At 40.1% G+C, this 15,055-nt stretch overlaps 1 protein-coding gene across 5 annotated transcripts in view; it reads right to left on the bottom strand.

The window, feature by feature from the left end:
• Nucleotides 1-15,055, bottom strand: part of GTF2IRD1 (GTF2I repeat domain containing 1) — a 143,059-nt gene that overhangs the window by 18,945 nt on the left and 109,059 nt on the right. For 4 of the 5 annotated variants that reach the window (XM_077482371.1, XM_077482368.1, XM_077482370.1 and 1 more), the window contains 6 exons: nucleotides 13,305-13,376; nucleotides 11,433-11,486; nucleotides 10,137-10,202; nucleotides 8,083-8,266; nucleotides 3,625-3,683; nucleotides 1,158-1,220 (listed from right to left, as the gene is read on the bottom strand). In XM_077482371.1, coding sequence (XP_077338497.1) covers nucleotides 1,158-1,220; nucleotides 3,625-3,683; nucleotides 8,083-8,266; nucleotides 10,137-10,202; nucleotides 11,433-11,486; nucleotides 13,305-13,376 — 498 coding nt within the window. The remainder of the gene's footprint in view (nucleotides 1-1,157; nucleotides 1,221-3,624; nucleotides 3,684-8,082; nucleotides 8,267-10,136; nucleotides 10,203-11,432; nucleotides 11,487-13,304; nucleotides 13,377-15,055) is intronic. The other variant, XM_077482369.1, reaches the window with a different exon arrangement.

Below are 15,055 nucleotides of genomic sequence, written 5' to 3'. Positions count from 1 at the left end.
CTACTACTAAGTACCCGATCACTGATTATTGTCACAAATGACACCAGTACAGTGATAAAAAAAAAAATATGAACACTGCACTGGGTGACACTGAGATGTCTTCTCTCCTCTCTCTGCTACGAAAAGAGTTCGATGAGGGGAGATGACATCACCTTCCCCTGCCTGTGTTTACACGTACACAAGCAGGGGAAGGATTTAATTCGCCAGAACCGTTCACCAGGTCCAGGCCAGAAATAATGGCCTGAGCCTCGAGACTGATTGGTTTTGAAGTGAATCCGATCGTCACGGCCGCAGGCCTGACGTAGAGTAACGTCGCTTCGCCCAGCCGAGCCAACCTGCCACAGTACGACTGCGGCGACTAGTCCGGAACAGGTAAAAGGATAAGTTAACCTTTAAAAAAAATTAAAACCAATGAATGCACATTTGTTTGCAGGTAAAAAAAATGAGCATTTACTATTTCTTTTCTTATGAGCTTGTAAAGCATTGCATCCGTGATCAGCAGATCACGTGTGCAATGTCAGGCTCCTGCAGACTGTCAGTGTAGCTGTCTGCCCGTACATTCGATATAGGCAGGAAGTTACTTCAGTCCAGGAGGCTCAATGGACTATGAGAGCGCTCACCAGCATCCTTGCAGTTCATTGAGAACTACAAGCCATCAACCGCAAAGGCTGACGGTACTTATAGGCATTTATTCACAGAACTTTGTGAATGAATGACTCGGCTGTGTGGAAAAAGTCCTGCATGGCCACGCTTTTTCCAAATTGTGACAAGCCGATGTGGGGAGAAGATCCCCAGCCCGCTGTCACAAAGAGGAGGGATCAGGGAACATCTGCAGAAGCAGCTCTTCCAAAACAGGTGGAACATGAAAAATGTTCCCAAAGGTGAACTTATCCTGGGCTTGTTTCCTTGTTATCTGAACACTACCATGTACCACAGTCCTTGAAGAGGCAGATCGCAATATAATATATTGCATATACAGTACTGTATACCAAATAGGAAAAACTTCTAATTATTCCCTGAGTATTATTTCCTATATTCTTAATCTTTATTCTTTTTCTATGGCTCCTATAACAGGTCATGGTCCCTTTGTTCAAAACAAGTACAGTTATTACAGAAGGCTTTGTACAAATCCATAAACTAAATACAGTGGCTCTTACCTTGAAAGTTAGGCCTCTGAGTTTCATCTGATAGGGAATTGTGACAATCTTTATCATTGACTCCTGAAAAGATTGATCAGACATTAGAATTGCTGCATACTGGTAAAACACTCATGGTCATTGATGGTGGAATGGGGTAACCCATAGTAACTAATTTGACTTTTAAGTACTCTAGTCTAATAACTTAAGAGACTTTTTTTGATATTTGCATGGGTTACTGCAATTTGAACATCAATGATATATTTTGAATTGCCGAATTAACCGCTTGCCGACCAGCCATGTCATTACACGGCGGCAGGTCGGCACGATCCCGCAAACCGTCGGAGCTGTATGTCGGTCCCCTTGAGTGGGATAGCAGATGTGCGCACGCCACTGCACTACGGGGGGTGCCGATGCACGTGCCTGGCGGTCACGATGACATTTACACAGTAATCAGTGCATTTTTATAGCACTGATCACTGTATAATTGTAAATAGTCCCACAAATGTGTCAAAAGTGTCCGATCTGTCCGCCATAATGTCGCAGTCCCAATAAAAATCGCTGATCGCCACCATTACTAGTAAAAAAATAATAATAATTAAAATGCCATAAATCTTTCCCCTATTTTGTAGACGCTATAACTTTTGCACAAACCAATCAATATACGCTTATTGCGATTTTTATTACCAAAAATATGTAGAAGAATACATATTGGCCTAAACTGAGGAAAAAAATGTAAAACAAAATTGGGGACATTTATTATAGCAAAAAGTACAAAATATTTAGTTTTTTTCAAAATTGGCACTCTTTTTTTGTTTATAGCGCAAAAAATAAAAACCACAGAGATGATCAAATACGACCAAAAGTAATCTCTATTTGTGCGAAAAAAGCATGCCAATTTTGCTTGGGTGCAACACCGCACCACTGCGCAATTGTCAATTAAAGCGACGCAGTGCCGTATTGCAAAAAATTACCTGGTCATTGAGCAGCCAAATCTTCCGGGGCTGAAGTGGTTTTTGTCATTTGGTTTTGTCACCAGTGACAGGCCAAATTTCAATTAGTGTGTGGTTGTCCTTGCTTGACAGAAGTAGATCATTTGATCGACTTCTGTCGAAGGGACATGTTGAAAAGCTATTGTCGATCAGCAGCTGTTGCCACTGAATAGTGTATTGTGACAGCGATGATTCCCACTGTCACAATACAATGTCCTGGCAGGGGAATTCCCCCAACCACCTTGCTTGTGTGGATGGGGGAATCTCTTCAATTTTTTTAACATTCAGACCCCATTTGTTCCTGCATAAAAGCAAATTAAAGCTAATTTAAACATTAAAAAATATTACATTTTGCTAACTGATGTGTCCATATAATGTTAGTATTTTCACTGAACACATAGGGGTTGATTTACTAAAGGCAAATAGAGTGTGCAGTTTCCAAGTGCATTTTCACTCTGCAAATGCAGTTGCTCCAGAGCTTAGCAAATGAGGTAAAGCGTCGCATTACAAAGAATACCCAATTACATGCAAGGCAAATAAAAAATAAGTCAGCAGAGCTTCCCTTCATTTCCTAAGTTCTGGAGCAACTACGCTTAGAGAGTGGAACTGCGCTTGCAAAGTGCACAGTGTATTTGCCTTTAGTAAACCCACCACATCGTGATTTTTTTTTTTGCAGTGTTTCCTTTAACCACTTCAGTCAAATGACTATATACACTATATTGTACATTACATATTTTTCACCAAAGTGTTCATTGTGTCCACAGTTGTAGCTCTCGGTCCATTTTCAATGTACATAAAACCATATGTAATGAAAACTGTTTTTTTGCTGAGGTTTATATGGGTCTGTGAGACTTTCACTTATGGCACAGCAATCAAAGCATATTTTATAGGTAAAAGGAGTCTCAGATTTTTTTAACCATGCCCCTTAAGCATGCGCAGCATGTCGCATTACTGCTCTCCTTGGGGTGCACGATGGTGCTCCAGGATTTTGGAATCCTGCCAATGCCCCTGGGGGACCCACTGCGAGCTTCTCCTGTGCCTCCATTTCTCCTGCACCTTACTGACAGGAGTGACTGCAGCATCATTCCTGTCAGAAGGCCAAGGGCCCGATAACTGCTGGAGGGAAGCTTCTGCTCTCTCATCCATCCATTAGCAGCCTTCTACAAGTGAAATATAGCAGATTCTAAAAACACAGTGCAGCACCACTGGGGAATGAGAGTAGACTGGTCTTCTTCCTGTCTCCCCTTGTCATGTGACAAATCCCATGACCCAAAACGGGAAGAAGGAGCAGCTGTAAATGATGGGGAATGGCCTGCTATACACAAGTCTGGAAATTGTGGTTTGATTCTCTACAACTTGTAATAGAAATAGAGCCAATAGTTTGATAGAAATTTACTTTACAACCGTTACTAGTAGGAAGTACAAATAAGCATGATGAGTCCATACTATAATTTTGGTAATGCCTGACTAATAAACTCTTGTGTAAATGAACTTACCCAAAGGACCAGAGGTATCCTGAACGCAGTCCTTAAGTCCTTCAGAAATTAGTTCTGGCCTAAGTAAAAAAATAAATAAAAAAAAATTACTTATACACAAACAATATATACTTAAAGCGGAGTTCCGCCCGACCAAAAAAAAAAAAAATTAAAAGTCAGCAGCTACGCATACTGTAGCTGCTGACTTTTAATATTAGGACGCTTACCTGCCCTGGAATCCAGCGGTGTCGACACCCCAGGCAATGTATTCATTGGCTCTCGGGTGCTGCCGCCACCATTGCCTGTAGGGAAAACTGGCTGTGAAGCTGTTCCCTACTGTGCATGCTCAAAGCGTGCTGCGCTTTCTGAATGGCCCGGCGGCAGGGGAAGGAGGAGGGGGGCCAAACTTCCAAGATCTTTCAGAAGTGGGAACGGATACCTGTCAAAAACAGGTACCCACTCCTCCCTCCCCCTGAAAGGTGGCAAATGTGGCACCGGAGGGGGGGAGGAGTCAGATAAGTGGAGCTTCCACAAACAGCCTTATTAGGCCCCTTTCACACTGACGGCGCCCGGGCGTCAGCAGTAAAGCGACGCTATTACCGTTGTTTTAGCACCTGCTAGCGAGGCGGTTTTAACCCCCATCAGCAGCCGAGAAAGGGTTAAAAGCCAGCCGTGAAAGGATTCAAACCACCGCAAAGTGCTGCTACAGCAGCGCTATGCCGGTGGTATAGCCAAGCTGCTGCACTGATTTCAATGGGCAGGAGCAGTGAAGCAGCGGTGTATACCTCTCCTTTACTGCTCCAAAGATACTGCTAGCAGGATATTTTTTAGAGTCCTGCCAGTGCACCACTGGCTTTCACATTGGAGAGACAGCAGCGGCTGTTTCAGAGTGCTTTGCAGGCACTATTTTTAAGTGCTGTATCACCTGCAAAGCGCCCCAGTGTGAAAGGGGTCTTATATAATTTTACAAAGACATATCTGCAAAGTGCCTCATTTAATATGCATAAAAAAAGGTTCATTTAAAACCTTTCTAAGGCAGGCCATACATAATCCGATTATCTTTCCTACAACAAAGAAAATTGCTTGATTCCCCCATCAACAATGACTGTGTTGATGGGCGAATCCCTCCTGCAGAGCTATTGTGCTCTCCTGGCAGGGGGTGCGGGGAGCCGCCCCGGCCGGGAGAACACAGTGATAGTGGCTAGTGGCTATAGCCACCGACAATAATTGCATCCTAAAAAAAGATTGATGGATCGACTTGGGTACAATCAGCCTGCCCATACATGGATCGAATCTCGGCTGGTCCCTACTGAACCACACAAGTTTTGAACCATCTATGGCTGCCTTGATAGAAACTGTAATTGGATTTTAGATGTTTTCTCTAAATTACCCACTGCTTAGTTTTCCCTAAATAGTCAGGTGACAAACCTGCTCCATTGAAGAGGCTTTCAGCACTTGATAAAGTACAATCGTCTCTTTATAGATGTATTTATCTATGTATTTACAATCTAGACCATACTCCATTAATCATAGGTACTTTCTGGGTTTGACAGTTCTTCCCTTACATGATAATAATGTCTAAGAAGCGATACATGTCCTATTCATTTAAAAACCTGACTATGCTAATTATACAGCTGACATAATTAGTAAAAAAAATCCATTCAAAAGAATGAGCTTTACTGCAAAATAAATTAGTACACATGTATCTACAACCCCTGGCAAAAAGTATGTAATCACCACTCTTGGAAAATGTTCATTCAATTGTTTAATTTAATAAAAAAAAAATAAGAAAGAAAACTGTAGTCAGTTGCAACTATTCTTGCAGATCAAGCAGAAAAAAATATGGAATCACTCAATTCTGAGGAAAATATTATGGAATCACCATGTACTTTGCAGTTCTAAAACAAACATCTGCATAAGATCACATCCAGTAAAATAATGTCATCATCACCAAACATCCTTTCAATTGATGGAATAATCTCAATATAAACTTGTGCATTGATCCAAGATTTAATGACTGTCATCTCCCCCGTACCTTTACCTGACATGCAACCCCATATCATCGATGATTGTGGAAATGTGCATGTTTTCTTCAGGCAGTGGTTTTCACACATTTCATTGGAACGGCACTAAACAAATGTCCCAGCATCATCACCCTGCCCAATGCAGATTTGTAATTTATCGCTGAATATCACTTTCATCCAGTCATCCACAGTCCATGGTTGCTTTTCTTTAGCCCGCTGTAAATTAGTTTTTTTCTGTTTAGGTGTTAAAGGGGTTATAAACCCTTGTGTTTTTTCACCTTAATGCATCCTATGCATAAAGGTAAAAAAAGTATGATACTGACCAGCCCCCCATTTTGCTCACCTGAGCCCGTTCGTTCCCTTGGCAGAGATGCGCTCTTCTTCTCTGCCCGTTGTCCTGGCTCTTGATTGGATAGATTGATAGCAGCGCAGCAACTGGTTCCCGCTGCTGTCAATCAAATCCAAAGATGCGGGTGCTTGGGGCCGGGCCGAGTCCTGCATTCTGAGTGAATGTAAACAGATGCAGTAGTCGGGAGGGTGCCCGCATGGGTGTCCACCTTAGGAGAGTCTTCTCCAACGTGGACATTCAATGCGGGGAGGAGCCACCAGTGCTGCCAGGGGACCTCAGAAGCCGAGGATCGGGGCCACTCTGTAAAAAATGCACTGCACAGTGGAGGTAAGTATCACGTTTGTTATTTTAAAAAAAAAAAACAAACACCTTACAACCCCTTTAATAATGGTTTTCATTTGGCTTTTCTGTATGTAAATCCCATTTCCTTTAGCTGATGTGTTACAGTTCGGTCGCAGACATTGACTCCAGTTTCTGACCATTTTTTCCTCATTTGTTTTGTTGTGCATTTTCTGTTTATAAGGCATATTGCTTTAAGTTTTCTAACTTAACACTTTGATGCCTTGCTTGGTATACCAATACGCTTCCCTTTCACAACCTTCCCATTTGATTTGTACTAATGAAAACCATCATTAACACCTAAACAGAAAAATACAAGGCTACAGCGGGCTAAAAAAAAAGCAATCATGGACTGAGGATGACTGGATGAAAGTGATATTTAGCGATGAATTACGAATCTGCATTGGGCAGGGTGGTGATGCTGGAACTTTTGTTTGGTGCCGTTCCAAAGAAATGTATGAAGACGACTGCCTGGAGAAAACATGCAAATTTCCACAATCATTGATGATATGGGGTTGCATGTCAAGTAAAGGTACGGGGGAGATGACAGTCATTAAATCTTCAATCAATGCACAAGTTTATATTGAAAATTCCACTGAGAACATGCCTATCAGAGTTCCTCAGGGAAACATCAAAGTCCACAATAATGTATCAAATAACCACTTGACCTCTGGAAGATTTACCCCCCTTCCAGACCAGGCCATATTTTGCTATACAGCACTGCGTTACTTTAACCAATTTCGTGGTCACGCAATGCTGTACCTTAATGGTTATGTCCTTTTTCTCCCACACATAGAGCTTTCTTTTGGTGGTATTTGATAATCTCTGGGTTTTTGTGCTATAAACTAAAAAAAAAAAAAAGACTAAAAAGTAAAAAAAAAAACTCTATTTTTAACTTTCTGCTATAAAACATATCTAATAAAAAAAAAAACTTAAAAAATCTAGTTTCTTCATAATTTTAGGCCAATATGTATTCTGCTACATATTTTTGGTAAAAAAAAAAAAACCAATAAGCTTATATTAATTGATTTGCGTAAAAGTGATATAGTCTACAAACTACGGCATATATACTGGAATTTATATATATATATATATATTTTTTTTTTTTTTTACTAGTAATGGTGGAGATCAGGGACTTATAATGGGACTGCGATCTTGCGGCGGACAATCAGACACTGAGTGGTCAAACATCTAGGTTGATTAAAGAGTTAAATGTGTGCCTATCCAGTGATGGATTTTATTCACTGCTTCGCAGGGGGAAAAAAATCCATCAACCCCCCCCCCCCCCCCCCATCAGAACAGAGCTCTGCATTGTTTACATAGGCAGAGCTCCATCCTGTGTGTTTTCCCTACGATTGGCTTCTACTGTACTTCCACTTTCTGTGAAGAAACTATATATCCCACAATCCCTGGGTCTCTCCGTCTAGTGCTCTGCAGGTGTGAGCTATTGATACAGCTTGCTATACTGGAAGAGATTTGTTTCATCACATTAGCACTCACAGTAGTGATGCAACTCAGAGAAATGACTGGGCATGCACTGGACACTATGTGACCAAGAAGTTGCTTATCCCTTTAGCAAATAATGACAAGTTAGGTAGTTTAATGCATAGACATAGGGGAATTGATTAACTTTGACACTATAAACTGGAAGCCACAACATATGTATACCTATCATCACAGGGTAAGGCAAACAACACAGGGAATATAACTAGATTACATTTTATGCACATGCATGTCAGCAGGGGATAGAGTAAATGTTAGCATTACCTTTTTATAACAAAGTGGATGTCATTACTATACTCCAGTATCCTCCTGAGTTTTGTGATTCCAAAGCAGTTTGGACGTCGAAATGAAACCCCATCAGGAAGGCCCATAACAAAAAGGTCATCTGGATACATCAAGAACTTGGAATATGGCACTTTGACAGGATGAGAAGCCCCAATTGCTTTAGCTGCATTTTGGCAACATCACAAGAAGAAAAATATATATTTTTTACATCCTAATGAATGTTTATCTTATTTAAAAAGTAATACTATTAAAAACACATCAGTTCAAACACAAAATAAAAACAAGATTTAATCCAGATTTGTGTTTGTTAAAAATCCTTGAGTAGATTTCAATATGGAGAGTATACAAGTACCTAATTCTGTCTTTATATTGTCCTTCTGTATTCCTAGACTGTAATGCCCCATACACACGGTTGGACATTCCGACCACAAAATCCATCTGACTTTTTCAGACGGATTTTGGCCAAAACTTGTCTTGCATATACACGGTCACACAAAGTTGTCGGAAAATCCGATCGTTCGGAACAAGGTGACGTTATATACGTACGACGGGACTATGTAGATGACAGTAGCCAATAGCTTTCGTCTCCAAATTTTTTCTGAGCATGTTTGGCACTTTGTGCGTCGGAATTCTCTACACACGATCAGAAAAAGTCTGATCGGATTTTGTTGTCGGAAAATTTTAGATCTTGCTCTCAAACTTTTTCCGTCGGAAATTACAACAGAAAAAGTCCGATAGAGCCCACACACGATCGGATTTTCTGACAACATAATCCGATCGGACTCTTTCCATCGGAATTTCCGACCGTGAGGAAGGCTAACACCATGAGAAAAATGATTCTCTTTTTCACTTCATAGTGCTGTCAATCTAACACTGGGAGCTTGCTGACAGGAAAATTAGGTTGAGAAAGCCGAGTGAAGACATTCTTGACTAACACAGCAACGTCATTCCAAATCAGCAAGCCCATTGGCTGTAATAATTGCAGCAGAAGTAAGGTCACAGACTTGTGATGCTGAGTGACAGGGATACAAATACTATATATTCAGAGATATCAGTTCTGTAAAGGGTATGAGAGGAAATACTCTGAACTGTATGAATATCTGTAAAGATGGATAGTTTTCAAAATTACAAATATTTCTCTGATAAAAATTTGGAAGAAATGCTAGAGAGCCACAACATTTAGTGGCATTACAAGACTGCATATGAACACTGAACATGCTTCTATATAACATTAGTATTTGTAAAAGTAATGATTACAAGGCTTGTACCAACTTATCAGTTCCAAACAATTAGCTGTGGAAACCAAAGTCACTTGCTTTTGTACCAAGGCACAGTGTGGATCATAGGGCAGCACTTAGTTCTGCACTCCCGGTACCTAGATTCAGTTGACAGTTGGTTAAAGCCCGCTGTTGGCTGATGTCACAGAGCTGGTCCAGACTCAGCCTCTTAGCACGCTGCTGAGAGCCTGAGTCAGCCACTAAACCCCGCTCTCCAATGAGTACTTGAGTGGCAGAGCAGAGAGCCTGTGGCTGACCATCACTGCTCACTTAAGACCAAGAACTGAGCCAACTGAGCGATGAGTGATCATGTGATCACTCAGTTCTCGGGCTTAGAGTCAGCGGGGGGGGGGGGGGGGGGAGTGAAGCTGCAGCATTGGATTAATGGTCCAGCCACATAAGTGAGTATATATGTTTTTTTTTTCTTACATAATCCTGCATTTCTTCCATAATTGTCTTAGGCTGGGTTCACATATGAGCACACATCGGCTCGTAGCAGGAGTTTGGTGCATACTTTGGGCTGAATTTATATCTGAAACGGACCAAAAGACACACAGGGCTCCTGTGTGGCAAATCGCACCGGAGCCGCTGCGGAGATATGTGAACGGGCTCTATAGACAGCCGGTCCCAATCTCCTGCTATGAGAATTGGTTTCGGCTAAACCTGCATCCAATTCGCACTAGTGTCAATCCAGCCTTATTTGTATGCTCCCTCAATAAAGCTGATGTAGTATGTTAATAAATTGTACTTTCTTACCATATTTTTTGTTGAACAAGTTCTCTACTCTTTTTCTTAATTGTCTGATTATGTCTCCAATCCCTTCTTGCAACAATAAAAAGAAAAAAATGATAAATCACAATTAGTTTATCAGTTGGGCTTCTCAAAAATAACAGTGAAATGTATTTACAGTACATGTGTTTAATTTACAAATCATCTTACATATGCCTAAATAGTGATTCCCGTGCCATGATTCTTGTAAATTGATAATATATGAAAACATGCCTGTAAATCTACACCTTTAAATTAATTGGAAAAAGAGGAAAAATTTGTCTTACACAGACAGCTAGTAAGGGTGAAATAAAAAGCAATAGAAAATTTTTAAAAATCGTCTGGCTACATTAAATTTGGAGCATAGGGCCTGGCAGAAAAAGGGGTAAACCCACTTTAAAAGGGATGTAGAATATTTTGCCTACATTTTCTAACTTTATTAAACTCAGAGTTAAAAATTAAATTTTTATAAATAAATTTTGTATATGCAAATTCCATATTTGAGAAACAGCCAACAGATGTACTGTAGCTCTAGACTTTTAATGTGTTTAATCTTGGTTCGTTGTTTACAGAGCTTAATAACAAAAGCTCAAATTATACAGTTATATGTATAATATACAGTTATACAGATCAATTGCTCAGCCCTCGGCTGCCGCCGCCATTCTCAGTGAGGGAATCAGGAAGTGAAGTGCTGCGGCTTCACTTTCTGGTTCCCTACTGTAAATGCGCAAGTCGCGCAGCACAAAGATACGGGCCGCTACGTGTATGTGGCCCCACCCCCTTTCTTAAGCAACCCAATCATTGGCTGGTGTTTAATAGGGGGTGGGCGGGACCTGGGTTGGGCGGGATCCAGCAGCGATTAAACACCAGCCAATCATTGGGCTGCTTAAAAAAGAGGGCAGGGCCACATACATGTATCGGCCTCCCCAGATCCCATCCCATTGGCTGTTTGTTATCTGCTGGGTTCCACCCACCCCCGACATCAACACCCAATTTTGACAGCTGAACTCTCTCATTCAGTTACATTACATGACAGTGTCACACACTCAGAGGATCTTACAAGCAGAACGATCTGCTCAGTGTGAAACTGTCTAACAGGCAAGGCATCAGCGGCTGCACACTCATTGGATGCAGCTTTTCACAGCATTCCCCCTAGGCCACCCCTCTTAAAAGCCCATGGTCCGGCCCGGATCTACTCAGCAGTCATCTATCCCAAGTATACCTATGATTAGGATCTCTTGCATGTTTTTATCTTGTATCTAAAAGCAGTATGAACAGAATTACCATCTATGTGTTTCTCTTCATTCCTGGAGTTCATAGAGGGCCCTTTGTCTGAAACTATAATTAAATGAAACTGCATTAGAAGAAATCAATACAAAGACTTACAGTAAGCCTATAACAGAAAAGTAGCCATTTAAAGGAGGAGACATATGAAAACTTGACCTAAAGATACTGGGTGCACAATTGCAAATTCTTTTTATTGTTAGATATTTGTGTCTATAAAGGTTTGCAGTCATCCATGTCAGGGGCTAGTGGTAGTAAATCACACAAAACCTGCTGGTTATTCTTGAAATAGCCAGTCACACCACCAGTCATCCTTTTCAATTTATCTAAAGACAGATAGTTTCCAGATTTAAACTCTTAGCCTAGAGCTTCACATCTAGTTTTGAGTAACAAAATCACACTATCTCAAGAGATCAATTTCTTTGTTATTGATTTCCTACTTCTCCACAGATTTGAATTAGATGAATTAGATGATAACAAATCAATCCAGTGGTGGTCACCTAAGCAAATATTGGTGGCCTTGATTGTGGCCCCCTACATATTTATAGGGCTGCATAATAGCTTTATTTATTTATTCTATTAATGAGCTGAACTACAGACAGTTGCCCAACAATCCCCAGCAGTAGCACTTCATGGGACATTTTGCACTATGATTATGTTTGTATCCTCCGAGGTTAATAACTACCCACGTAGCCTCAACCTTATGAGTATTTCACTCACCATAATCCAATGATTATAATGTCATGGACATGAGAATGGTGGTGATTGGAGTGTATAACTTGGGGTAGTTGATAAACATGCATTCGGGTTAACCATGAGTTAAAGAAGAGACTTCAGGACTCGTCCTTTACTTGTAGTAGTAAAACAAAAATATGCAGGGCTAGTAAATACGGTACAGCAAAACTCCTTTTTGAAGTGGTAAATCAATCATAAGTTTGTGTAACCTTATGATGGTCCATATAATAGTGGGTGCTAATGTCCTTCTTAGGTGGAAATATGGAGGAAATGGCCACTCACAACAACTTGTCTGTAATGTTGTGTCTGGTGAGTGGCCATTTCTACCGTATTACCTAAATACACACTATCAGATTTTCTGCTGATTTTTTGCTTCAGATTTACCAAAACCATATAATATGAGGTCAAACCTTAGGAGTTTCAATGTGTATGCAATCAGGCAGGCCCTTCTACTACATGGTTTTGGTAAATCTGAAGACAAAAATCAGAAGAAAATCTGATAGTGTGTATGGGACTTAAGAAGGACATTAGCATCCACTATTATATGGAGCAGTGTTTCTCAACTCCAGTCCTCAAGGCACACCAACAGGTCATGTTTTCAGGATTTCCCTTCAGATGAAACGGCCGTGGTAATTACTAAGGCAGTGAAAACTGATCAAATCACCTGTGCAAAATAGTGAAAATCCTGAAAACATGACCAATTGGTGCGCCTTGAGGACTGGAGTTGAGAAACACTGATATGGACTATCATACGGTTATAAAAACTTATGATTAGTTTATCACTTCAAGGAGGACTTTTTCTGCACATTATATTGCTGATCATCAGTTGTCTCATATTTACTAACGCTGAAATTTTGTTTTATTATTTGACTAGAGGGTGGTGTGTTTTTCCTCAATTGCTAGCAGCTCCAGTTATAACTAGCACTGATATTCTCTTTTTTCTTTTGATATCTTTACTTGTAGTAGACTCTGAGGAGCCCTACTGTGTTAGACTATATACTTGTCTATTGATTCTGTTTTACTATTGTACAGATCACTTTACATGGTTAAATAAAACAAACAAGTATCTGCATATATGTGTTTCAAAGTCTTTTATGGTCATTTATGTATTGTATCATGTTGATGATTTTCATTTACCTGCTCCTGTATCCAGCACAAAAGTGGTGTTATCTGAATTCACTGGACTCTTCAGACAGGCAGTTAATTCCTCTGAATTAAACAGATAGAAAAAACATAGATATGTATTAAAAAGTAGTAGGAAAGTGATAACGAAAATCTTTAAAAATTAAAGTGACATTTTTTTTTGCTATCAGTGTCCCATTGGGGAAATTTCCCTTTACTTCTTGTCTCATAGTGAAAACAGGAATTGAGAGGAAATCCCTGCAAAGTGAGGGAATCCCTGGTTGTCACTAGAGCTAATGTCCCCATTGGAAGATTTCCCCTTTATTACTGTTGTCTGTTCAAAATGTAGGAATTTCTTTCACTTTTGGTGATAAAGGAAAACAGGACAAATAGAGAGGGTGAATCTACAGACAGCTAAAAAAAAAAAAAAACCTGACGTGTTCTAATGCTTCTCCACTCTACCCAAAACTAAAAAAAATTAAGGAAGGAAGTGAAACAATATTTTTTGTATGCCAGATAGTAAAAAATAAGTTGTTCCCTTCTGAAAGACCCTCTTTTCTCTGAGGTCTGGACTGCTCTGCAAGACATCACATAGAATATCATACAGACATCCAAAGTGCCCAATTACAGTATCTAAGCCTGTCTTAAATATGTATTTATGACTGCAGATTCAACTTGAAGAGACTTGCGCTAATCCTCTAGCTATCCTCTCTAATGCTGTGTACACACGGTGGGACTTTCTGGCAGAAAAGGTCCGATGGAATAATTTCTTCGGATATTCCAATCGTGTGTGGGCTTCATCTGACTTTTTTTTTCAAACATTTTGATGGACCTAGAAAGAGAACATGTTTTAAATGATGTGATCGTGTGTAGGCAAGTCAGTTTCAGCATAACTCCGTCGGAAAGACCGTCAAGAGTTAATTCTGACAGAAAAAACGGTCGTGTGTACACGGCATAACAGTACTTTAGTAACCTCCTTATTGCTGCCTCTCTGATGTAAGAGCTTTCTTGCAATCTCTAGATAGCAGCTGTGAAAACTCTTTATGCATGAATCAAGTTTTTTTCCTTTCACGTTCTTTATCCCTGCTTTTCCAATTGGTTGGAATTTTTTTTTCCAATCAGCTGACCACAGATATAGAAAACAAATCATTCCAGCCAATTTTCAAAGGAGGTGGAGGTGATGTCCTTGTATCCATGCATACTAATAGGTGTTTAAAGGTAAAGTAGATTTTTACAGTTACACAGCTGCTTCCTTGGGATTGCTAGAGAGTTGTGATATAAGAGAAGGTGCAATAAAGATCATACAAAGGCTGTGTGCACAGGTACTGTTAGGTGGGAATAGAGTAAGAAATAGCAAGAGTCACTTTAAAAGCAGAACTTTTTTTAGAATAGCCACCAGTCAAATAAGATACCTGTAAGTGACTATACTCTGCCTGGATCGCTGTGCTGTGAATGAGAGTTCCGCAGTGAAGCAGTACAGTTATACAGTGAAGCAGTACAGTCATATACATGTCCACTTCTCTCCCCTTATCCAGTCACAAAAGCCTTGTATTCTTTTCACAGAATGCAAGGTATTCTGTGAATGGTCAGGGAGAGTTCCTGTTGTTGCCCCACTCTTCCTTTCCCATTTTAAATATATAAAAATGACACAAAGCCTGATGGACGAAATTAGTAAATGCTTATTTTCTCTAATTAAACATTCCTGATGATTTAAAATACATTTAAACCCAAAATTATAAATGTAATATACAGTATTGCAGCTTCCT

This window comes from Lithobates pipiens, unplaced genomic scaffold (genome assembly GCF_037356315.1).
Source record: "Lithobates pipiens isolate NorthernLeopardFrog02 unplaced genomic scaffold, aLitPip1_a1.2 Scaffold_16, whole genome shotgun sequence".
In the NCBI taxonomy this organism is placed as follows: Eukaryota; Metazoa; Chordata; class Amphibia; order Anura; family Ranidae; genus Lithobates; species Lithobates pipiens.
The sequence above is the reverse complement of the archived record's forward strand: the minus strand, read 5'-3'. Positions and strand labels throughout refer to the sequence as shown.